Source organism: Heteronotia binoei, chromosome 8, assembly GCF_032191835.1.
Source record: "Heteronotia binoei isolate CCM8104 ecotype False Entrance Well chromosome 8, APGP_CSIRO_Hbin_v1, whole genome shotgun sequence".
NCBI lineage: Eukaryota > Metazoa > Chordata > Lepidosauria > Squamata > Gekkonidae > Heteronotia > Heteronotia binoei.
This window is the reverse complement of record NC_083230.1, coordinates 75,310,683-75,335,954: the sequence shown is the minus strand read 5'-3', so window position 1 is coordinate 75,335,954 and position 25,272 is coordinate 75,310,683. Positions and strand designations below refer to the sequence as shown.

Genomic DNA, 25,272 nt, shown 5'->3' with positions numbered 1-25,272 from the left:
CTAAAACTCTACTGGCACGTTCCATGGTGAATATTTCACATCCATTAAATGGTCAGAAGAAAGAAAAATTAACCAATTTCTTCTTGCTTCCTCCCCCACCTCTTTTTCTGGATATTAATATGATTCAGTAGATTAAAATTGTATTTTGTAAATGAAAATAATTAGTTCAAAATTAATTTTAAAACCAAATACCTAAAATATTTAGGTTTCATCATCTTTTTTTATTAGCCAGTTATTAAACAAGATATAGCCTTGTTTAACCTTGTATCTGCTTTAGTAAATTGGTAAATGCTTCTCTAATATACATACACACACACAGAGGTAACTTTATTTAGACTTGGAACCATGAACAGTAATTGTTGAAATGGGCAAATTACATTCCTCCCTTCTTTCTCTCCCTCAGCTTCAGATTGAGGCCACCAACAGTTTCGGGGAATCACTTCAGAAGAAACTCCTTGATATCGAAGGCCTGTATTCTAAGGTTCGGTCACGCTACACTTTCATTCAAGCACTTGTTAGACGCATCCGTGGACTGCTAAGGATATCAAGGACTTAAAGAACTTCTTGTTTGCACCACTGACATTCATAACAAAGAACAGGGGCCGCACTGGCATTTTGTAGAATTGACATTTTCTAAATTATGATCAAGGTTATTTTGTTATAATTTTTCATTCAGTTTTGTGTTTTCTTCCTATTCTCAACTATGGAGGAGAAAAATAAAGTTTTTTAGTGATAGTATTTCAGTACAAGAATAAAACAATTTTTACTGAAATGGGATAATCTGCAACAGCTTTTACACTATGTAAAGTCTAAACTCATTTGTACTATAGTTGAACAGAAATCAGACAACAGTTAAGCTCATTTTTGCCACTTTCACAACCCCAGAAACATACACATATTGACAGTGAGTATTCTGAATGTTGACTTTGGGAGGTAAAATCTTTGAGTTTTGTATTGTGAGATGCTGTCAGAACTAGAAAACAGTGTAGGCTAATATTCTTTATTTATCTGACAATGGCTTTTAATTTTACATATGTATGCACTTCAAGGACTACTCCATTCCAAAATTGACGTAAGATGTTTAAAAACCTATAAAATATTAACACTTGACTTTCATATCACCCCATCCCTGTTCAGTGAAAGCCAACAAATATTAAAGCTTTGCACTGCATCTAAAAGATTCCCAGATTGCCTTTGCCAAGCATCCTCTAACATCTTAAACATAGATAAGGAACTAGAGAATGCTCTTGATCACTCTTTAAGAGGCCATGAGTGAATTGTGGGCTGGAGATAATCCCCCTAGTCATTTTAGGTCTAAACCAGTGATGGCTCCTAATTTGTCATAACCAGTTACCTAAAGCCAGAAGGCAGTGTAGAAGCTGCACTGTAGAGTATAATTCTAGTTAGCTGTTGTCATAAACCCCCATGATCTGAAAACAAAACTATAAGTGGAGTAACATTTCAGCTTGGCAGTGTTTTTTGGGAGTTTATACTAAACTCAAAAGAGTCACGATAAATGACTAATGCCATTGGTTTCTCAGATGAGTGTCATTGTTGATTTACAGAAAGATGAGATTAGGCCACATTCGCTGCATGTTATTGTACAAATAAATACATAGCTGTTCTAGCAGTGAAGGAACAGCAAGTTGCACAAGATGGATCCAGGTGGGCAGCCATGTTCATCACCATGTTGGTTGCACAAGTGGGTTTGGCACTGCAGTCCACATTTTGCTGTCTAGGTTACATCAGCTGCTCTAGATACTTGGAAGAACAAAATGGAAACTGGTCATCAGTAAGAAAGAACAAGAATACTGTTATAAGGCAGGCTGAGAGTCATAGGCAGAGCATGTTCCTTTCTGTCCATTCTACTGTGCAAAACAACCCTCAGTGTTTACACAATTTTTGTTCCATCTACTTGTAGCTAAAGCGGAAGTAGAATCTCTTCTGTATTGCTGCTGGTCCTTTCATATTTATAACAGCCACTTTGTTCAATGGGACTTCCTTCCCCAAGTAGTTTCTAACTCCAGTTGGGTTGTACTTGGAGCAGACTCAGTTTGGGGAGGGAGCTCAGCAGTGAGGACACATCACTCTATGACAGGGCTGGCCAAACTGTGGCTTGGGAGCCACGTGGCTCTTTCACACATATTGTGGTTTTTGAAGCCCCCACTACTGTTAATCAGCTTGAACGATGCATTTAAAGTTGCTTTCTTTCCACCTCTCCTCGTGGTTCTTAAATACCTGATGTTTATCCTGCATGGCTCATCTGATGTTTATTCTGCTCAACTTTTACTTTAAGCAAGTTTGGCCACCCCTGCTCTTTGACTTCCCTTTCCCCTTAGACTCCCTTGTCTGAAGCTGACATTTCCTTCCAGGGAAACTGGTCTCTCTATTCTAGAGATCTATTGTAATTCTGGCCCCCACCTTGAGGTTGGCTAACTATGCAGGAGCATGCTGTTATGGGATGGCTGCTTATACTGGAATAAAATTTGTTAGTCCACAAGACTCCAGTTATTGCTGTAACAGACTAAATGGGCTACTCTCCAGAATCACCAGGGAAGGCTCTGCTGCATTTATCTGCTGGAAGTGGGAATTCACTGCCATGAAAAAAAAAACATTGTGCAGATACAAGCAAATAGCATGTAGCCTCGCGTCCACCATCTGAAGAAACAATTGCGCCTATAAAAGCAGCTACTATTATGGTGTTAAAGACGCCACAATCTCCCTGTTCATTTTTCCTGCAACAGATTAACAGTCCCTGGATCGTCTTAAAAAGTTCGCTCTGCCTTCCGCTAGACCTTATAACTAACCAAACAACTGTGATGCGTGCATGCAGCGCTCATTGTATTATCAGGGAACCAGCCCGCAACCCACAAGAGCGTTTTTTCTGGGCGGGCGAGGGTTCCATCGCCACCGCCGCAAATTCGCACGCGGCTAAGAGGCGGCTCAATTCGACCCCGCCTCCTCGAGCGCTGGCCCGCAAGAACCCTCCACTGCCCCGCCCCTGCAGCCGTAGATTCGTCACACACCTTTTGAAATCACATTCGTGAGCACTTTGCATTTTCTTTAATTTTTCTAGCATTTCACGACCTCCATTTGTTTAAGCGCGAAAAGGTGGTAGCGAAGTCGTTTTTCCTCCGTCACCTATCGAAAAATCTAATCCGAAAACTGCGCCTTCTTTGCTCACCGGGTCAGCTGCTGCCTTGAGGGACGCAGCAGGCGCGAGTGAGGATCGCGGCCGACGTGGAACCCGCTTCGTGGCGACTTCCGGGTTAACGGCGGTGGCAGAACCTGAGGACGAGGAGGGGACCTGCGGAGTTTCTCGGCTGGGGAAGCGGCGCGGGAAAACGCCTCCACCATGGGTGAGGGGAAGGCCAGCGATGTCGTAGACGGACGCAGGTCCCGGGGTGGGGGAGGAAAAAGGGTCGCCTGGCAACGGTGGCTCGCGGGGGCTCTGGGGAAGCGGGAACCTGTTCTCTGCCCTTGATGCTGGAGAGCTGTGAGCGGAACCAGGAAGGTTCCTGCTCTGCTGTCCCAGGCTCAAGCATCGTTAATGGTGTCTGAAGCAGAAGACACTCTTTTGAGGCTCTCGCTCAGTTGGGAAGCAGGGAATTGGTTGAGGGGGTCGGATTCTTGGTGGCGGGTAGGCCTCCCAGGAGCAGGAAAGAGCTTTTTCGGGACCTCCTAAAGAAACGAGCCTCACCTCCTCCTCCCCCCCCCCCCCGTGCGTAATGTGCTCTTCTTCCAGGCCGTTGCAAGGGCATTTCCCACTCGCTCTGAAACGTTCCCGGAAAGGGTCGAGACAGCGATGGTTTTGAGGCCGGCGCTGGCCTGGTTTGGAATGCTTATGCCAGAGCCTCAAGTTGTTTGGTCAGAGCCGGGGGAGGGGACCCAGAGTGCCAACTGTAGCATTCCTTTTTCAGGGATTTTCCTCTTTAGGCAGCGGTGATTGCGGTCATATGGGCCTCCCTTCCTGCCTAACCTAATTTAAAAGAGTGCATAGTGTTTTTTACTTGTTCAGATTCCCCCCCCCCCCCCAAAAACCCCGCCGCTCAGTTCTTCCACTACAGAGGAGGACAACATAAAATGCATAGTGCCCACGTTTGTATTGTGCTGCACAGTCGTGCAGTCTCCTCTGTTGCCTATGAGAGTGCAAAGGATATGTTCGCTTTGCCAGCAGATAAACTAAAATTGAAGCATGCAAAGGGTCTTGACCTTGTATGGAAATCCTTGATTCTCATATATGTACAAGCTTTCCCACATTCTTGGTATCCTAAGCCTACAGCAGAAATTCCTGTAAAGTTTTCTATTGACTGGTGTTTCCCATTTGCAGGGTCATGACCTGGTACCAGGCCACGGAATCCTCAATACCGGGTCACAAGAAAAGCCAAAGCTAGCCCCACCCCCAACAAAGCCTGAGCTCTGCTCTGCTTCCTTCCTTCCCCCGACCCTCTGTTTTGCAGAGAAAAGCTAGGCTTGAAGACTGACACAGGCTGCAAAGCCTGAACCCTTCCCATGACTCTGTGTTGTGCAGAGAGGAGCTGGGCTGCCTCTCCTTCCTTCTTCCCCCTCCCAGTGTTTGAGAAAAAAGCCAGAGTCCACTAGCACTTTAGACCCATGAAGTGTTCTCCAAGGTATGAGCTTTCATGTGCCTTGCAATATGTTCTTTTGGGGGGATTTCCCCAGGAGGCCTGGGTGGAAAAGAAGGGGGGATGTTTTTGCAGCTGGGAGAGGTGGGGAGTGGGCATTCCAGTAGCTATTTGTTTTACCAAATGACCCTGGGCAGAATTGTTGCTGGCTGGGGTCATCTGATGGTGAGTAAGACTTTCTCCCCCCTTTGTTCCTCTTTCTTTCCCTGCAAGTGATGCTCTGTCTGTATTCTTGGTGCTGGGGGTGGGGAGCAACAGTAGGAGGGCTTTAGTGCCCTGGCCCCAATGGTGGACATTCTGGTGCTTTTGGGGCATTGTGTGAGAGAATTTTGGGCTGGATGGTCCATTGGCCTGATCCAACGTGGCTTCTCTTATGTTCTTACTTTCTTTGCCTGTCCTTCCATTTCATTCTTCTCTTTTCTTACTTCCCCTTTCTCTTTCTTTCTTTCCTTGCATTTTTACTGGATTCATCATAATGTTGTTGCAGACATAGGAGCTCTGCCTTTTCTTTTCTTTTTTGAGCTCTGCCAGTGAAAAGTTGGCACACACACACACCCCCCCCCGGTTGTAGCCAGCTGGCCTTTCTATGAGATTTCTGTGAGAGTGAGAGGTGTGGGGCAGAAAGAGATTATTGGAGATTGCTGCCGTATATCTCGACAGCACTGGAAGTGATGATACTATGAACTTGGCACCATTTTACTAGTCCTGCTTTTAACAGCTGTCTGACACCAACATTAAACTCCTCCTGTAGATATTAAAAAGGATGAAAGAAGTTCACTGGCTAAATATCTGCAGAATGGGTTGCTTTTAAAGGCATGGGAAACACAGCCAGTAAAAAGCTGCAAGCCCCTCATAAATACTCTTTTTTGGATAACTGCAGAAAAGCTTGAATGAACTTCATATAACTTGAAATTAATTAATTAATTGCAATGCAATTCTCTGCTACCTTTCACAGCAATTTCCCAGTGTTTCAGCCAAGGAAAAGTAGGAAAAATAGCTGTCAAAAGATTTTCTTGAAACCAAGCAAGCTTGGTTGTAGCTTGAAACCAGGTGCAGCTGAAGGAAGGGCCTACTAAATGTGTCAGCATATTTTGAGGTAGAACAGCTGATAGGGCTCAGTGTGGGTGGTACACAGTGCTGGCATTCCTGATGGCAATGGCAACAGCATTCCCAACTGCATGCACTGGCCAGTGCTGTTGAGGAAGGGGTGTGTAGTTGGTGCAGGCAATTGAAAATGGGCATAAGGAGTGCTTGCAAGCTAGAGAACACTCAAACAGATAGGTGCATGCAGGTGTGGGGGTGGAAAGAGAGAGCCCTGAGAATGTATGAAAAAGTTGCAGACCACGTACTTTCCACCCCCATTTTGACTCAGCATGAGTTCCAGAGAGATTTTTCTGAAAATGAAGTTATTTCAGAAGAATAGGACGGTTTGGGGATTGCCCTGGAAGTGACATCACAGGAAAAGGTGGAGTTTTGGTTCAGTGTGCCCCGGAAGTGACATCATTTGGCCCTTGACCTGGAAATGACATAATTCCTGTCTCCCAACTACACGCCCAAAGTCTCATGGCTGCATCCCCGAATTTTAGTGGGCCACGAAGGAGAAGTGTAAAAGTAACGAGGCAATGTGAAATAAAAGTTTGGGAAACCCTGCAGTATTGACCATACACAAAGTACTGGTATTTGGTATTTGATTCCTTATTTTGCTCTTTTACAGAAGAGGGGAAATTACTTATAAATGGTTGATGTATTGGAGAGAATGTATAAAGTGCATTAAAACATACACTTCATTGCACCTGTATAAGAACCAGTTCATAAATGCTAATTTTTCTCACATGGGAATTTCCAGGCATGCATTTTGAGAACTGCAACCCAGATCAAAGGTTTTCTGAATTTGTTAATTTTACTATTCTGCTATTGGTTTTTAACTTTGTACCACTTGGCATTTCAAACCCCACCAGCTGAAGAAGTGTGCATGCACACGAAAGCTTACGTTCTGAATAAAGCTGAGTTGGTCTTAAAGGTGCAATTGACTCCTATCTTGTTCTGCTACTTCAGACCAACATGGCTGCCTATTTGGATCTATCTACAAGGAGCTAATATCTTGAAAACACATCATGCTTCTTAGTAGAGGTCTGGAAACAGACTGCTGCTAATTAGGATAATGATGATGTCATGCATTTTTAAAAAAATGATTCTTGTTCTTTCCAGGTGGCTTTTTTTCCACTATCTTTTCCAGTTTATTTGGTACTCGGGAAATGAGAATTTTAATCTTGGGACTAGATGGAGCAGGAAAGACAACTATTCTCTACAGGTTACAAGTTGGAGAGGTGGTGACTACCATTCCTAGTAAGTGTTTTTCTGAACAGTTATTTGAAATATGCCATATAATACATACAACCCTCTCTCCTTTACTACTCATTTACTATCAAATGTGTTATAAGTATAGATGGCCACTAACATAGATCTGTTAAAGAGTTAGAATCATGGGCGATATCCCCCTTCCATCATGTTGAGCTCTTTCTTTTTAAATTTGGTTTTATAATTAATAGTAAAATTCTGATAATATTTTGAAAAGCAAACAATACTTGTAAATTTTGTTATTGTAAACACTGCCTCTATCCATTTTATATTATGTACTGTAGACCTCAAAGAATGGTGGAAAAACTTAAACTAAGACTGTTTAAATCAGTGACTTCAGTGATAACTAATGTCTGTGTATTATTTAGGTGCTTCCTAACTAGGTTTGTATTCATTATGTACTGTCATAATTAAAGCATTTTGATTTGATACTAAAACCTTTATAGAACAATCTCAGAAGTGAAGTATTTTAACTTTTTTTTTTTTTTAGGAAGTGGTATATAGCCCCACCAAATATAGCACCGTGGCGCAGAGTGTTAAAGCTGCAGTACTGCAGTCCTAAGCTCTGCTCACGACCTGAGTTCGATCCCAGCAGAAGCTGGTTTCAGGTAGCCAGCTCAGGCTGACTCAGCCTGCCATCCTTCCGAGGTCGGTAAAATGAGTACCCAGCTTGCTGGTGGGAAAGTGTAAATGACTGGGGAAGGCAATGGCAAACCATCCTGTAAAAAGTCTGCCGTGAAAGCAACGTCACCCCAGAGTCGGAAACGACTGGCGCTTGCACAGGGGACCTTTCCTTTCCATACACTATACCCAGGCCTCAGATTCAGTGGGAACTCACAGGAGCACAGCTCCTGCACCTTTCTGAGAGTTCCACCTCCTTGTCTGTTGAATAGTATGTACAGCTGCATAACAATCCCTGGATGAGCTCCACCGCCTATTTTTCTACAAAATGACCGCTAACTATACCACCTAGTTTTAGATTGCAGTTATGACCACAGAATTATCATATGGCAGTGTGTCTTTTACAATTCCAGCTATACATTTTTGTAAACAAGTGCTAGTTGGATTCAGCACTAAAAGGTGCCTCTTTCGTGTTCCTGTCTGTTTGATTTACTGCCTTGTCCTGCCCACAAAAGTAAACAGTCTCAATCAGAAGCAAAGGTTGACGGTAGTTATTGGGCAGATCACTGTTCTGCAGGACACAGGAAGTAAATGTACTTGGCCTCTAGTGAACCAGTTACAAAAATCAAATAGTAAATTGGGATAATATTAGAGAAACATCCCTCATTAGATCAGTAGCCAACACTTGTGGTGATTTGCCAGTGCCTAACCTAAAGAATGAAGAATGTTGGAAGAACTATGGTATTTGGTGACTGGCAAAGGTGTCTACATCATCATCATCATCATACTCAGTTTGTTGGCTGCCTTTCCCTAAAACCAAAACTCAGTGTGCCTTATATCATAAATATATATAATAGATAATAAGAATTAAAGCAACATTAAAATAATTTAAACATTGACAATAAATCAGTATAATATCTAGATGGCGGAGAAAATTTTTTTATATCCACCATCCACGGATAACGGGGATATGGAAGAATAAGGAGGAAGATGGTGGGGATACAAGAGTGCTAAACCATCGCTGTCCTCAACCAAATGCTTGGCAGAATATCTCTGCCTTGCAAGCCCTATTGAAAGGTAGCAACTCCCATAGGGCATGGATGTTCTCAGGCAATGGCCTGGCCCTTGTTGAGAACAGCTGAACCTCTCTTGGACTGGGGAGACCACCAAATATAGCGTAACACTTCCAGGAGCATGCTGAGAGAGGCAGTCTCAAAGGTTATGTGGTCCCTGACCACTGAGGGCCTTAAAGGTTAAAACCAAAACTTCATGCAGCACAGCTTGAATGTGTGCAGTGCGAGGGATCTCCAAAAAGATCCATGCGACTTCATTCTGGATCTATTTGAGCTTCCAAGTCAAGCAGAAGAGTAGGCCCAAGTAGAGTGAATTACTGTGGTCTATCCTGGTCACGGTTGCATGGATTATACTGCTAGGTCAAGGCGAGACAGCTGCCTAACCTGGTGCAGTTGAAAAAACACCAGCTTGGCAACATTTGTGATCTGGGCCTCCATAAATAAGGTGGCATCCAGAATTATGCCCAGGCTCTTGACAGTAGGAGCCAGTGATAGAACCACACCATCAATTTTTCAATACAAACACAATCAACCTGTTATATGAAAATTCTGTTTCAACAGGTGTGCCTTAAATTAGGTTTTCATTTTCAATCAGGTTAATTTTCAACCACATAATTTTTGAAGAGACATATTTGGCAGTCACCAGATAACACAATAGTTCAAATACTTAAATTATTATTACAAAATAGACTCAACAAAATAAAGAAAATCTCATTTTTAAAACTATTGTTTACTATATCTCAAAGCTCTACATCCTCCTAACAGAAGGATCAGGATTCTTACTATCTTATTTATTTATTTATTTATTTATTTATTTATTTATTTATTTATTTATTTAAATTTATCTAAGATTTATATCCCACCCTTCCCACTAGGTGGCTCAGGGCGGCTTACAACATATAAAACTAACATAAAATCTAAAATTAAGCATTAAAATTAACATTTCATAATTTATAGTTAAAAATCTAAACATTTGTTATATACATACACTTTAAAATCAAACGGCGGTCCTACAGCTACACTCATCGGTTACAAGTTCAGTATTTGATGTTCAGTATTCGATGTTCAGTACTCAGTGCTCAGTGCCGATTAGTTGTGAGCCAGCCGGAAGAGGGATGTCTTACAGGCCCTGCGGAATTGGGTAAGGTCCCGCAGGGCCCTTACCTCTTCCGGCAACTGGTTCCACCAAGATGGAGCCATTACGGAGAAGGCCTGGTCTCTTGTAACTTTCAAGCGGGCTTCCTTTGGCCCGGGGACAACCAGGAGGTTTTGGGTTCCTGATCTTAGTGCTCGCTGGGGAACATGTGGGAAGAGACGGTCCCTCAGGTAGGCAGGTCCTAGGCCATATAGGGCTTTAAAGGTAATGACCTTTCTTGATTTTTTGAGCATTTGAAAAATCAATAGTACAAAATATATTGTTGAAAAGTTTGTGTAGTAAAGTGTATTATCACAACTGCACAAGTAGCAAAACTAGCCCCCCCTATAAAATATGGAAATGGAAGAGGAGAGACTCATACGCCACTTTGAGCTACTTGGAGAAAAAGCAGGATAAAAATCTGATAGGTAGAAGTTTCTACACTGTAGAGTGAGGATTCCCCAGATGTGCAAAAGGAGATTATTTTGCTTGATTTTTTCTTCTTCCAGCAATTGGTTTCAATGTTGAGACAGTAACCTACAAGAATCTGAAGTTTCAAGTCTGGGACTTGGGAGGACAGACAAGTATCAGGTATAACCTTATTTGGTGACGTCAGCAGGAACAAGTAAATAGGGCTTAGCTTCTTAATTATTTTGCTCATTACATGTAATCCTTTTAGAATTCTGTAATGGTCTCTAAAGGACTGGCTTCAGTACTTATAAAACAGCACGATATTAGTTAAGTGGAACATATTTCATTATTTTCTATTAATTTTGCCAGTACCACCAAAATGCTGTGAGATAACCCGTGGGGAATGGTGTATGTGTAAGAAAGGCATAATACCCAACTTGTAAATCTGCTCCCCATGCAGGTTACATTTTATGGTTTTTCAAGGTACCCATATTTATTGACCTCTATGGCAGTAAAGGCAGACAAACATGCCTGGTTGTGTTCAAATGTTAAAATAAATCAGTTCAATTAAGCTCATATTGTCATAGTGTCATGTGTGAATGCAGGATGCAGAACAAAGTATGACTTGTAGGTGGCTCAAAAACATCTGAATTCAGAATCCCAATTTGTTGTCCCTCTCAGCTTCCTAAGTGTGCAAGGAAAAACAAAAAGGGACAGCACATAAGCCAACAGGAACCCCCCCCCACCCCCGCTGTTAAGACCACTGTACAGATTCAGCACCAACCCTAAATCAGACTTTTCCCTGCAGCCACTGTGGCCGGACCTGCCTGTCCCGCATTGGTCTTGTCAGCCACCAGCGAGCCTGCAGCAGACGTGGACTATTGCACCCTTCTTAAATCTTCGTTCGCCAAGCCGAGAGAGAGAGAGACAGATTCACACAATAAAACCTTCCACAATCAGTTTATGTTCAGTCTCCTTTTTTTAGTTAACTGATTGTGGAAAGTTTTATTGTGTGAAGCTGTATAGTGGTCTTAACAGTGGTTCTTTAGCAACCAAAAATGTTATCAATCCATCTGCAGATGATGCTTTCTTAGGACACTCCCTCCCTCCTCTCCACTCCTCTCATGAATCAGAAATGTACTTGAGAGGCTTTAGTGTTTCTGGAGAAGAAATTTTAAAGAACAGCAAAACTGCATTGGGGGGGGGCGGGGTTACCCTGTAAAACACTTCTTTTGTTTGGATACAATAAAGCAGTGGTCCCCAACCTTTGTGGCACCGGGAACCGGTACCAGGGACGGTCCGCCTCCCAGGGCTGAAAGGTTGGGGGCACCAAATTCAGCCCTGCCCCTCCTGTGGCGCATGCAGCCCCTGTGCAGCCTCCCTGCCCTGCCCCCCCCTCCACAGCCGTGCAGCCTCCCCACCCCGTCTCTCCTCGTGGTGCCTCCTCCATCCTCCATTTTTACAATTTTAAGGCTGGAGAAGGGGCGGTGAAGTGCCGCCTTCCCCAGCTCTTTTAAGGGCTGAACAACACCCCCCCCCCCCCGCCGATTGGTGGGGAAAACCTCCGCCGCAGCAGCAGGCGACCTACTGAAGAAGCAGTGCTGCCTTTGTCTTCTTCCCACTTCCTTCCCACACCGAGGAAGGAAGTGGAGAGGAAACAAGGGCTGATTGGTGGGGGGGTGGTGTCGGCCCTTAAAGAGCCGGGGAAGGTGGTGCTTCACCACCCCTTCCCCGGCATTAAAATTGTAGAAACGGAGGGTGGAGGAGACGCCATGAGGGGGGACAAGACTGCACAGTGCCATGGTGGGGGGGGGGGTGGCCCGGCTTCGTGACCCAGTCTCTAACAGGCCACGGACCGCAACTGGTCCAGGGGTTGGGGACCCCTGCAATAAAGGAGACAAGCAACAGGCTAACTTGGATTTATGATCTGTTATATGTGTCTGGTAGAGTAACAGAGGTGTATGCAATACACTGTAGTTCAAACATATCACAGTTGATTGTGCACATCATGGCTACATTAAAATGTCACAAGTTAAGATCTGTTACAGTTATCCTAGATAGTAGCATAACTTGATAGTGAAGAAAAATGTTATTGAAGCATCCTTAGATTTGGTATATTTATATCTTCCTTTTCCTCTGAGGAGCAGAGTCTTAGCAACTCTGAGAAGGTAGTGTCTTGCTGCAGGCCACCCAGTGAGCTTTATAGTGAGCGTTATGTATAAAGGATATGAGTTTTCCACTTTTAAATTCCTGTACCACATTGGGTCTTTATAGAAATATATATGTAAGACATAATTTAGCAGCTTGCATGCTCTCCAGTTCTGTGCCCAGCAGAGTTATTGCCAGATAGTTATCTATTTCAGTATTTGCTTTCCTAGACCCCACAAAACTGCTTTTTTAGAACTCTTAATAAGCAGTTCAAGTTTTATATAAGAGCAGCTGTAATGAAAAGACAAGGGGAGAAATAGTGTGAAGGGCTTCATCAGATTCCTCTTCCAGTAGTTGTGCAGCCAGTGTAATAGGATATAATTGTCTTTCAGTACTTTAGGAATACAGTTCATGCTCTCCCTTAATAAGTTATCATTCTCATGGGCTTAGTTTCTGTTCAGTCTGAAAAATATGACCTTTCAAGCCCCAGCACTATGAAGTCAGGATAGTTCCATTTGATTTTAAAATGTCATTTCAACAATGAAATGCTTCTTTTCCAGGCCATATTGGCGATGCTACTATTCCAATACAGATGCAGTCATCTATGTAGTAGACAGCTGCGACAGTGACAGAATTGGCATTTCAAAGTCTGAACTTGTTGCCATGTTGGAGGTATGAAACAAAGAAGGTTGTCTACACAAATACTAATTCTAGGTTCTGTCTTGATATTACTAATAAAAGAGAGTGAATTAAATGCTTCACGCTTACTGAGAGATTGAGGTAGGCAATGTGCTAGGTTTGTGGGCTGCCTTTTGGTAAAAGTCATGTAAGAGGTTTGGACAGTTCATCCATAGTTATATTTGTCTGAAATGAATTCTCTTTGGCCCTTCAACAACTAAACTAACCAAAATGCTAACAGTTTGAGTCCAGTGATACCTTTAAGACCAACGAAGTTTTTTATTCTGGGTATAAGCTTTTGTTTTGTTGCTTCACACCAACACCTAAATAATGCTCACAGCTATGGTTATTCTGACTACACAATGGATTGAATCCAGACTAACTTTTCCAATGGCAGAATGGAATTAAATCCTGCTCCTGAGGGGTTAAGGGACTCAGAAAATTACATGAGAGGGAGGAAAGGGGAAAATCAGCAGAAATTGCCAGTTAGTGTAGTTACTTCCCCTTGAATACCCATCAGATTCTGTTGCTCTGTTTTCATACTGAATATTGTCTAAAAGTAACACTGTATGTTAAAATTTGCTTTCCAGCCATTCTAGTAGGTCTTGTGCACTTTATTTATTTATTTTAGTATATTTCTATTCCGCCCATTCCCCATAGGGCTCAGGATGGAGTACAACATATGATAAAACAATAAAAACATTTTATCAACAGACAACTCAACAGCACTCAGAAAACTTTACCATCATCACCTATTGCCCAACCTGGTCGTCTCACATCATGATATCTCATAGAGATGGCAGATATTAGTCCATTTTGTAGCACAGGTGACAGTGCCAATAGGGGAGGCCAACCAGATCAAGAATAGACGCCCGCAGCATCAACTAAAAGCCTGGTGGAACAGCTCCATTTTACAGGCCCTACGGAAGGCCTATAAGCCAGGTAGGGCCTGGATCTCTGTAGGGAGCTGATTCTACCAGATCGGGCCAGGACTGAAAAAGCCCTGGCCCTAGGTGAGGCAAGGCGGGTGTTTCTTGGGCTGGGGATGGCCAACATGTTGGGAGGCCAAACCTAATGACCTCCTGGGCATATACGGTATGCCTGATATTTGGTGAGCCTGGGAGCTGAAAGGCAGGTTAAGTTGCATAGACTACTAATCGTCTGCCTCTTATAGGAAGAAGAATTGAAGAAAGCCATATTAGTGGTGTTTGCAAACAAACAAGATATGGAACAAGCTATGACTCCTACAGAAATGGCAAATGCACTTGGACTTCCTGCTCTGAAAGATCGGAAGTGGCAGATATTCAAAACTTCTGCAACCAAAGGCACTGGACTTGATGAGGCAATGGAGTGGTAAGTGGATATTTTGCCCTTTTTCATAATGTAACTTTTATCTTTAAAGAAGGGGATTTTGGAGAGGGTGAGTGTTGAAAGTGCATCAATACACTTTGGACTTTGATCCATATATGGCAGATCTTTTCTTCATTTAACTGCAGGGAATAGGGCAGAAAGCTTCTGTGAATATAGACCATGAGCCACACACATGCAGTACCGTCTTTATTACCAGCAAGAACTTGCTCCTTTATAACAGCTCGCAGCAGTGGCCTGACAGTGGTGATCAGTGTCTGAGTTGATGCTCTGTTTGGGTATCAGTCTCCCATGGCACAAAGTGCCCTGCTCTGAGTAATCACAGGGGTGCTCTTTTGTGTGAGAACATTGCCTGGCTAAATATAAAATAGATGTGTTCTAAATAAAAAAGAAATGGTCATTGCTAGGCTTTTTTATGTTCAAAAGAGGGAACATGTAGTCATGCTAAAGAATGTTTTTGAATTGCAAAACCGAATGTGTCTTTGTAGGTTAGTGGAGACCCTGAAGAGCAGACAGTGAAATGAGCCTGAAGATTCCCTTCATCAGTGCTGTGAATTAATGCAATGCTGTAAATAGGACTGACAGAATATTATCTTTGAAAGAAATGGGTTTTTTCTTGCATTGAAAATCACACTGAACTAATTGAATGTCTGTATACTACATTAAAATACTTCTTTTCTTTTATCTTGTGTAAGTTATGTAACATCAATTTTTATGACCAATACAACTGAAGAAAGATGAGATTAAATTGGAATAAAGCTTTGTTACTTGGAATTCTAAGTGTTTGAAACTATTTAACACTAATAAATATATTTAACTATCATTTGTCTAGGTTTTCTATTTCATGCATGTCCCCTGTAAGTATGATGAATAGTTGCACTGGTTGGTGACCAATGTGTTTCAATTTAATAAGACCTTACCTTGCTACAATGGAGATTTGTAGTTCAACAAGATTTTGCTGCCTGTCTATCGCAGGTGTAAGGAAAGGCTAGGAAGCTGGATGCAAATGACTTCCTGGAACTGCTGGAGAATTGAAGCAGGAAATTGACAATCTCAGGGTTGGGATATTTGTATAATTATGTGAGAGAAATTAACTAACTAATCAGAGAGGCTGAAAATATACTTAACTCTGTGTCTTGCTTCCAAGGTTTGGGATAGTTGCCTGAACTATCTAGGCAACAGTGAGCAACAAGAGCAAAGACAATAAAAACCCAAACTTGGCTTTGTAGCTAGTGGGGGATCTTGAGATGGATGGTTCATTAGGCTGGTTTCTTCTTAAAAACATTTGGTGTGTAAAAATAAACAAGACTTCAGAAAATTAAGAGACAAGGAGGGTAAAAAATAAGGATGGCATCCCCAACTCTTAACAGTTTTAATGACAGCAAAGTTGGAAGACAGCTTTCACTGCTTTCTCCTCTGAGTAGAAAATCTGTATGGTAAGTTCCAGTGTTTCTTTTCCTTCAAAGGTATCAAATAGCAATTATCCCCTCCCATTTCATCTGATAGCTGGTTCTAAGTGTGTACTTATACAACTTATTGTAGATTTTTTCACACAAAAGCATTAAACTGATAACAGTGAATTAAAATGGTTGAAGGGTCCCATCTACCTACTTACTGACAGAGCCTGCAATGCTAGAAAGACTCTGGATGCTCTAGATCAGTGTTTCCATTTGCAGGGTCATGACCTGGTACCAGGCCACAGAAGCCTCACTACCAGGTCACAAGAAAAGCCAAAGCTAGCCCCGCCCCCGACTTCTGCTCTGCTTCCTTCCTTCCCTCGCCTTTCCATTGTGCAGAGAAAAGCTAGCCTTGAAGACTGACACAGGCTGCAAAGTCTGAGCTCTGTTTGGCTTCTTTCCTTCCCCCATCTCTGTGTTGTGCAGAGAGGAGCTGGGCTGCCTCTCCTTCCTTCTCCTGCCCTCCGAGAGTTTGAGAGAAAAGCTGGCGTCCACTGGCACTTTAGATCCATGAAATGTTCTTCAAGGTATGAGCTTTCCTATGCCTTGCAGTATGTACTTTTGGGGAGATTTTCCCAGGAGCCCTGGGTGGCAAAGAAGAGTGTGTTTTTTTCAAACAGGAAGGGTGGAGAGTGGGCATTCCAGTAGCTTTTTTTTTTTTTTACTAAATGACCCCTGGGCAAAATTGTTGCTGGCTGAGGTCATCTGATAGTGAGGAAGGCTTGTTTTCCTTTACCCCCCGCCCTCTTTCTTTCTTTCCCTGCAAGTGATGCTCTGTCTGTATTCTTGGTGCTGGGAGGGAGGGGAAGCAACAGTGGGAGGGCTTCTAGTGCCCTGGCCCCACTGGTGGACATTCTGGAGGTGACATCACAGAAAAAGGTGGAGTTTTGGTTGACATCACTTGGCTCTTGACACCACAGGAAATGACATAATTCCTGTCTCCCGGCTCCACCCCCAAATTTTAGTGGGTCATGAAGGAGAAGTGTAAAAATAATGGGGCCACAGGAAAGAAAAGTTTGAGAAACCCTGCTCTAGATTTGTAAATGAGGCTCATAAAATTCCCAAGCCACCTCCTCTGTGCAGATCTTAAGACCCTGTTTTGAGAATGTAATCTGAAAGCTACAGAAAGGGAAAATGAATGCCTTCCAACCTTAGTTATGTGAAAAAACGGAAGATTGGTCACTTACCGTGAAGCTTCCTTCTCGGTGGACTGGCAGTGGGTCGGTCCGACTACTGGGTATAGGCTCCTCCTCCTCTTCACAGGGTCGGGTCTTCAAGCTGATCCGAAGGGGGGGAGTGGCCTATACCACCAAGCTCCCGCCAGGTGTATCCAAGCCGCATCCCCCTAGGAATAAACAGTTCCACGACCTCCCCATTCACAACTGAGGCAGGAGAATGAGGAAATTCATTTATTAAGTTCCAGAAAAAAAAACTCCAACATAGGAGACTGAAACCAACGTTGCCAAACCGAACAGACCATAGAACTCAGGAAAGAAAAGACGAGGCTCCAGGATCCATCTCCAAAACCCAGGAAGCCGCTCAACCTCTGACGGGCGGGCCGGACCGACCCACTGCCAGTCCACCGAGAAGGAAGCTTCACGGTAAGTGACCAATCTTCCGTTCTCCGGTGGTCTGGACAGTGGGTCGGTCCGACTACTGGGACGTAACAAAGCTGACATCCCCGGGCGGGACCGGCTTCCCTGTTTAGAGTGCATGCTGCAGCACACGCCTCCCAAAGGCCGCCTCCGCTGAAGCCCATTTGTCCACCTTATAGTGTCTGGTAAATGTGTGTACCGATCTCCATGTCGCCGCCTTACATACAGCCTCCAATGACGGAAAGGACCGATACACTGCCGATGTAGCTGCCCCTCTCAGGGAATGAGCCGTAATTCCCTCTGGAGGGTTCTGCCCCTGCGCCTTGTAAGCCAGACCGATACACTCTCTCAACCACCTGCTAAGGGATGAAGTAGAAACCTGTCGTCCCCTCGATTTTTTGCTGAAGGACACAAACAACGAATCTGATTGTCTCCACTCTTTGGTGCGCTCTAAATAAAAACTAAGCGCCCTCTTAACATCTAGGCAATGCAATGCCCTTTCCTTTGGTGATTTCGGATTGGGACAAAAGTTTGGCAGAACCAATTCTTGGGACCTATGAAAGAAGGAGTTGACTTTAGGAATGAAAGATGGGTCTGGTCTCAGAACCACCTTCTCATTGTGGAAGACACACAGTTCTTTATCAACTGATAATGCCCTTAACTCAGACACTCTACGCGCCGAGGTGATGCTTACTAAAAAAAGGGTCTTAAAGGTTAACTCCTTGATCCCGCAGGAAGCCAGAGGTTCAAAGGGATGCCCACACAAGGCCTGAAGGACAACATTCAACCTCCAAGAGGGAAATCTGTGCACTTGTGGCGGTTTCAGGAGAGAAATACCCCTCAGAAACCTTTTAACGTGAGGATGCGCTGACAGAGTCTTGCGACCCCGTACCCCTTGTATAGCCGAAATCGCCGCCACCTGCCTTCGCAACGTGCTGGTGGAAAGTCCCTTGTCTGCTCCTTCCTGCAAAAAACCTAGGATACCATCAACCTTTACAGACATCGGATCCCACCCCCGTTGGGCCGACCACGATGAGAAAACTTTCCAGGTGGTATTGTATACTCTATTTGTGGAACCTTTACGTGAAGCCAACATAGTATCTACCACCGTTTTGCTGTAACCTAGTCCCTCGAGCTGCAACCGCTCAACCTCCAGACTGTTAATTGTAGTAAGTCTGGTTGGGGGTGAAAAATGTCGCCCTGAGCCAGAAGGTCGTCCCTCCTCGGCAAGCGCCAGGGAGGCTGGACCGACAACCTCTTGAGTTCCTGGAACCAAGACCTCCTTGGCCAGAAGGGAGCCACCAATACCATCTCGGCCCGTGACACCACCACCCTCTGGATTACCCTGGGTAAAAGAGGCAGGGGCGGAAAGGCATATAGAAGTCCCACCGGCCAGTCTGCGCTGAGAGCGTCGGTATTTTCCGCTCTTATGTCTCTGTTTTTGGCAAAAAACCTGTCCACCTGACGATTTTCTGCTGTGGCAAACAGGTCCACTGTCACCGGTCCATATCTGTCCACTATCAAACGGAACGTGTCTTTGTGTAACATCCACTCCGTCTGGTCCAACCAGCGTCTGCTGAGCCAGTCCGCCACTAGATTGTCCTTTCCGGGAACGTGTACTGCCTTGATCGATAAGAGATTGTTCTCTGCCCATTCGAAAAGAGTCTTGGCTTCGGCATGGAGAGACTTTACCTTGGTCCCTCCCTGTCGATTCACATACGCCTTGGCTGTTGAATTGTCCGTTTTCACTAAAACGTGGTGACCCCTCAGGACTGCTTGCAAGCCCTGTAGCCCTAATCGAATCGCCCTGAGTTCTAAGAAGTTGATACTCCGCTTTGATTCGTGGGGTTCCCATCGACCCTGGATCATTTGATCCTGAGAGTGAGCCCCCCAGCCCCAAAGACTGGCATCCGTGGTAAGACATACCCTCAGGGGTTCGCGCAGAGGGTGGCCTGATCCGAAAAGACTCGGGTCCAACCACCACTGCAACTGGGATTTCAAGTTTGGCGTTAATGTCACTAACCTGGGGATCTTGTTCCCTATGGCCTCCTGGAACGGAAGAAGGAAGAACTGCAGGGGGCGAGTGTGGAACCTGGCCCAATGGAGAAGGTCCTGAAAAGAGACCATCATCCCTAGTAGCTGTGCTAAAACCATGACTGACACCCTGCTCTGCTGTAGAACCCCCCGTAAGAGGATACAGAACTTTTCCCGTCTCTCCAGGGATACAAAAACCCTGTCCAGGACTGAATCTATCTCCACTCCCAGATGCCCTAGTCTCTGGGATGGAAGCAGATTGCTCTTTTCCAGATTCACAACGAATCCATGCTTGCGCAACATGGTCACTGTTCGGTGCATGCCCTCCTGGCATTGCTGGAATGACCCCCCCTTCACCAGAATGTCGTCCAGGTAAGGAAACAAGGCCACTCCCTGCAGTCTCAGTTCCGCCACCAGAGTGACCAGAACCTTCGTAAAGACCCGGGGTGATGATTTCAGCCCGAATGGCAGTGCCCGATATTGGAAATGTTTTCCCCCGTAGGAGAAACGTAGGAACCTCCTGTGTGAGTCCCGAATGGGTACATGCAGGTAAGCCTCTGACAGATCCAGCGAGGCCAGAAAATCCTGGGGCTGAATGGCTAGCAACACCGACCGAAGGGTCTCCATTTTGAAGTGCTTTGTTGGAACAAACTTGTTGAGCCATTTCAGATCCAGGATGGTCCTGAACTCCCCGTTCTTTTTTGGAACTAAAAATATGATGGAGTAAACTCCTAAACCCTGCTGGGAGATTGGGACCGGCTCCACCGCTCCTATATCCACCAGATGATGGATGGCTGCCATCATGGCATTGTGTGCCGCCAAATTTTTCTTTCGTGGAACCCAACGAAAGTGGTTGGGAGGGGGGGTAAGGAACTCTATGGCATATCCATGAGTCACTACATCCAGAACCCACTTGTCCTGAATCGATTGACTCCAGATGTCTTTGAAAGATGAGAGGCGACCCCCTATTTTCCCCGTTATGTGATGAAGGGCGTAGTCATTGGGGTCCTCCTTTTTTGGCAGAGGATTTAGAGTTCTGATCTGACTTCCCAGAGAAATAGGGTTTGGAGTCACGCCCTTTCTGCTGCCACTTCCCTCTGAAGGGACGAAAGGGACCTGACCTGGGTTGTTTTTTAGGCCCTCGAAAGGACGAAAAGGACTTCCTCTGCTTGGTCTCCTTACCCTTGGAGGGAAGGACTTTCTTTTTATCCTTGTTTTCAATGAGGAATCTATCCAGACCCTCCCCAAACAACAAGGAACCCTTAAAGGGGACTGCTGCCACTCTGGCCTGGGCAGTATTGTCCACTTCCCAATTGCGCAGCCAAATGTTACGTCTGGCAGCCACCCCACAAGCCATAGCTCTGGCAGCTAGCTGCATAGTGTCTAATGAACTGTCTGCCACAAAGGCCGCAGACAGAGCAATCTTTTTAAGCTCATCCTTAAACTCCTTGGGAGCTCCACTATCTGCCGCTGCTAAGTTATTGGACCACGTGCACATTGCTCTAGCAAAAAGAGAAGATGCTGTGGCCGCTTTGATTGCCCATGATGTTGCTTCAAATTCTTTCCGCAAGGCCTGCTCAATCCTCCTGTCACATGGATCCCTAGGAAGACCATCTGCATCCATGGGGAGGACCGAATTAGAGATCAAACTAGTCACAGGATCGTCCACTGTTGGTAATTTTAACTTCTTAGTGGCCTTTGGAATAAGGGAGTAGAGTTTAGGAATGATCTGCTGGTTAGACTTGGGCTTAGCCGGCTTTTCCCACTCTGCTTTAACTAGAGCGAAAAAGGTGGCTGGTAATGGCACCCCCGTCTGGACACTGCCCAGTTTGGGCATCATTTCCCCTGATCCCGTGGGCAAGTCGGGGTCTAGCTCCTCATCTTCCTTAGGAACAGGCACAAAATTAAGGGTTCTCAAGACCTTGGGAAGTAGCTTAGAGTAATATTCAAAAGGGAAAAGTCTAGACTGCACAGTGTCCGACTTTTCCTCATCCTCATCTGAAAGTTCTCCTTCCTCCCTTTCAGACTGTTGATCAGAGTCCTCCGACTCCTCAGCTGAACTCAGAAGAGGGGAGTCCAGACCTGGATGCATCCTGCCCTTAGACTGCCCCATAGTGTCACTAGGGCTGAGGTCTCTGGGTCTTTTTCTCTTTTGTTGCCTCAGAAGGGAAGGGGCCTGTTGAACAAGATCCTGCCCCAGTTCCTTCAACATCTCTCTTTTGAGCCATTGTAAAAGATTAGATTTTGCATCCTCGCCTGAGATATCAGGGTTCTGAGTTTCTTGTTGCTGTGACAAAGCTCCTGTTAAAAGAGGCAAGTCAGACTCGCTTGGAGAGTTGCTCTGGGAGCTAGCCGCCATTTTGTCTGCACACCAGATCCCTATAAGGGAAATGAGAAAGACAGGCTACAATAAAAGGGCGGGAAGGTTTCCAAAATGGAGGGCATTAACAGTCTTTAACTAGCCCTCTGATTGCCCTATCGGCTAAAGCATTGCACGCAAAAAAACCACCGAGGACTGAAAAAACGGGTTGTAAGCAGAGCTTAGTGCAGTAGAAAAACTGCATGTGTAAAACTCTGTGCTATGGAGAACCTTACCTCGGATCAACGGGGATTAGAGAAGAAAGGCAGGCTGGACTATGCAGTCCCTTGAGCAGGTTTCCACGAAGGGAAAAAACCTGCAGCCTGAAGGGGAAAGTTCCTTTTCCCCCTCCCCCCCGGCTCCACATCGCCCGCGCAGGTTCTCCCTGCCGCGGGACGACTTACCGCTCTTCAAAGAGCCGTCGCTTTTCTTCTCCGCTCCGTTCCACACGTGTGCGAGTGGAAACGGAGCCCCACGGACCTCCGCGCTGCCAACAGCGTCCGGAGCCTGCTGCGTCGTCGCGGGAACTACTCGTGAGTAGCCCTGCGCGTTTGTCCGCTGGCTGGGTTTGTCGGGGAAAACCCCTACGCTCCCAGTCCCCAGCCTCCAGAAAGGCAAAGTCTTCTTCCTTCGGATCTTCAGTGCTGCTATAAGCACGCTGTAGAAGAGAAACCGTCCTGCTCTAGCAGGGCCGGGAAACAAACTGGCGGGAGCTTGGTGGTATAGGCCACTCCCCCCCTTCGGATCAGCTTGAAGACCCGACCCTGTGAAGAGGAGGAGGAGCCTATACCCAGTAGTCGGACCGACCCACTGTCCAGACCACCGGAGAACCATGTATCAAGCATGTTCACATCCTTTATGCTGGAGAGGCAGCAGCTGAGATAAAAGGGTAAAATTATGTCTTCCGTTTCAATAAAAAAGGCAGAGTTTGTTCTCTAATTCCTGAAATACTGGGGGAACAGTATTTTAGTATTTTGTTCCCTCACTTATGCAGGTAGGTTGGACTCTTCTAATAAGTTGTGCATTTTTTAGGCTTATGTGGAAATGTACCTGCAAGTATCTCTAACACCTTCTGTAGTGTTAGAGATAAACTAATAGAATATAAATAAACTAATAATAATAGTGTCAGATCTCTGAATGTAGTGCTGGCAGGAGAACTGGTTTAAGAACCTTCCCAGCATGAAGCACCAAAGGTGCATCTGTGGTTAAGAGAGGCATGTCTAGAGAGAATGTTTGCTTGCCTATGGAAAGAAGAGTAGCAGGACAGCTTGTAGCAATCCTAGTCAGCTGCATATGGTGTCTCTTCTTTCTGTGAAAAGTGACAAGACCATGGTGGGGCAATGCAAACATGTTTCCATTTGAAACCACTTTCTCTGTTTTGGTTTTTAGAGTGTATACTAGGGATAGGCATGAACTGAACCATAAACTGGTTCAAGCACAAGGTGGTTTGTGGTTCAGGAGAACATACCTCCCCCGAACCCTCCCCAGACCTCACACCTTTTGTGAGGTTCAGGGAGAGTTTGTGTAGGCTCTGAAGGTATTTAAATGCCTTCAGAGCCTGACTGGAAGCAAGCTCCAAAAGGCATTTAAATGCCATCGGAGGATACCACGGCCTTACTTTTGGATTGGGCTACCCAACCAGAAATGAACTCCAAAGGCATTTAAATGCCATTGGAAGGTTAGGCCTTTATAAGCATTCAGGGCTCACTCTGGAATCTCCAAAGGCTTTTATAAGCCTTATATATTTAGATTTAATTGAGCTCTCAGAGTAAGAGCTGTAAAGGCCTCTAGAGCGCACTTGGACTAGCCTGATCCGGAGGTGGACTGGCCTGATCCGGAGGTGGAAACCTTGGAATTCACTTCTGGTCGGGCAGCCCAACTTGTAAGCAAGCTCCAAAGGCATTTAATGCCTACAGAGCTCACTGGGGATGGGGCCCAACTCCTGCACTGGTTTGTCCAATGGAAGAGTTTGTTGGAGGTTCAGGGTTCGTGAAAACCATGAACCTCCGTATTCCTGGTTCATGCCCATCCCCAGTGAAAAAGGCAAATCAGCTTTGCCCTGCCTTCTAGCATGAGGACCTGAACACAACCCTGCACAACCTGATTATGAGAACAGAAAGGCAATTTTTCCCATCCATATAAACTTTGCTAGCACAGGGAAGCATATTTGTAAATCTTTACCCTGCCTCCTCCAAAGGCTCAGGGCATGTCTTTTTTTCCTAATGTCATCTAAAACTGGCTTCTTGCAGTTTTCTAGAGTGAGGTTGTAGGTGAAGGATACATCCACGTTTCAGTGGTTAAACTGGGAATTGCATGCAGTCTAAACTAGAATCTCCCAGGAATACAGCTACTTTTAATTCACGTGCTCCTCAGGAAGTGTTCCCTCTGAGTTAGCATGAGCTAGCTCACAGATTTTTAGCCTCCAGCTTGCACATTTTTGTCGTAGTTCAGGAAAAATGGCCCCAGAGCACAATAATTTATGCAGTAGCTCACAACTTTAATGCCAGTAGCGCACAAAGTAGAATTTTTGCTCACGAGACTGCAGCTTAAAGGGAACATTGTCCTCAGGTAGAGGAAAGTTATGGAAAAGTCCCTGGCCCATAGCTAGGAATCTTGACAAAGACAGACCAAAGCAAGTTTTCAACTGCCTTACGAAACTGCCTCATACAGATTCAGACCACTGATCTTTCTAGCTTACTTTCCCATTGCAGGAAGGTCTTTCCTATATTCTGCTTCCTTGGATAATTTAACAGGAGATTCCAGGGACTGAATGGAGTCTTGAATGCAATCTGTGTTATGAGTCACAGACCCTCTCCAAAAGATTGAATTGTTTTCAATAAATCCTTAAAAGCAGCACTGTTCACGGTGTGTCCATGCTTAGTGGTTTTTGTATAGAATTGACAGCTGCTGCTGGAGTGGATGCTCCAATGCTTGTGGGTGACGTTTCCAAAATACTCCAGTAAAGGGATGGTGAAGGCTGATGGTTTTTGTCCTTAGAAAAATCCATTTAGGGTAGTCTGTGGCTGACTGCTTAGCAGAAGGGGTAAGTTATAGTTCCCTTGTAGCCTTTGCAAGAAGTATCCAACTAGCATTCTAGTTTAACTGGCAACATCTACTCTCTCACACACACCTGGGTGGAGTAGCCGAAGTAAGTAGGGTGAGAGGAGAGCAGAGCTGATTCCCAGAACTTAAGGACAGAAAGGTGCCTCAACTTCTGGAGTCTAAAAAGGTCTGGAATGAGAGGCGAGGCAGAAGACATGGGGGGAAGGGGTTCTCAGTGCTCAGACCAGTTACACTTTGGCTTCCATTTGACTTGTTAAAATTTTTAAAAAAAGATAATATAGATGTTTAAGATGCTTCAAGCACTTTTGTTAAGACAGACAAAAGGC

The 25,272-nt window shown here is 44.9% G+C and overlaps 2 protein-coding genes across 3 annotated transcripts in view; both read left to right on the top strand.

Annotated features, from left to right (window-relative positions):
* The window catches only part of NUP205 (nucleoporin 205), a 59,431-nt gene extending 58,659 nt beyond the window's left edge, over positions 1–772 (top strand). For both annotated transcript variants that reach the window (XM_060245256.1, XM_060245257.1), the window contains exon 43: positions 404–772. In XM_060245256.1, coding sequence (XP_060101239.1) covers positions 404–556 — 153 coding nt within the window. In that variant the 3' untranslated portion in view covers positions 557–772. The remainder of the gene's footprint in view (positions 1–403) is intronic.
* A 2,178-nt stretch (positions 773–2,950) lies between these two features.
* ARL1 (ADP ribosylation factor like GTPase 1) lies at positions 2,951–15,261 on the top strand. Its single transcript, XM_060245258.1, has 6 exons — positions 2,951–3,359; positions 6,855–6,992; positions 10,343–10,424; positions 12,953–13,064; positions 14,245–14,423; positions 14,927–15,261. Exons 1-6 carry the CDS (start codon positions 3,356–3,358, stop codon positions 14,955–14,957), a joined length of 546 nt encoding a protein of 181 aa, XP_060101241.1. The 5' UTR covers positions 2,951–3,355; the 3' UTR covers positions 14,958–15,261.
* The last annotated feature ends 10,011 nt before the right edge of the window (positions 15,262–25,272 follow it).

Excerpts from the sequence above, each read along its gene's own strand:
- ARL1 (XM_060245258.1), top strand. Across the intron at positions 6,993-10,342 it reads GGTGGTGACTACCATTCCTA|CAATTGGTTTCAATGTTGAG; the intron begins GTAAGTGTTTTT and ends TTCTTCTTCCAG. Across the intron at positions 14,424-14,926 it reads CTTGATGAGGCAATGGAGTG|GTTAGTGGAGACCCTGAAGA; the intron begins GTAAGTGGATAT and ends GTGTCTTTGTAG.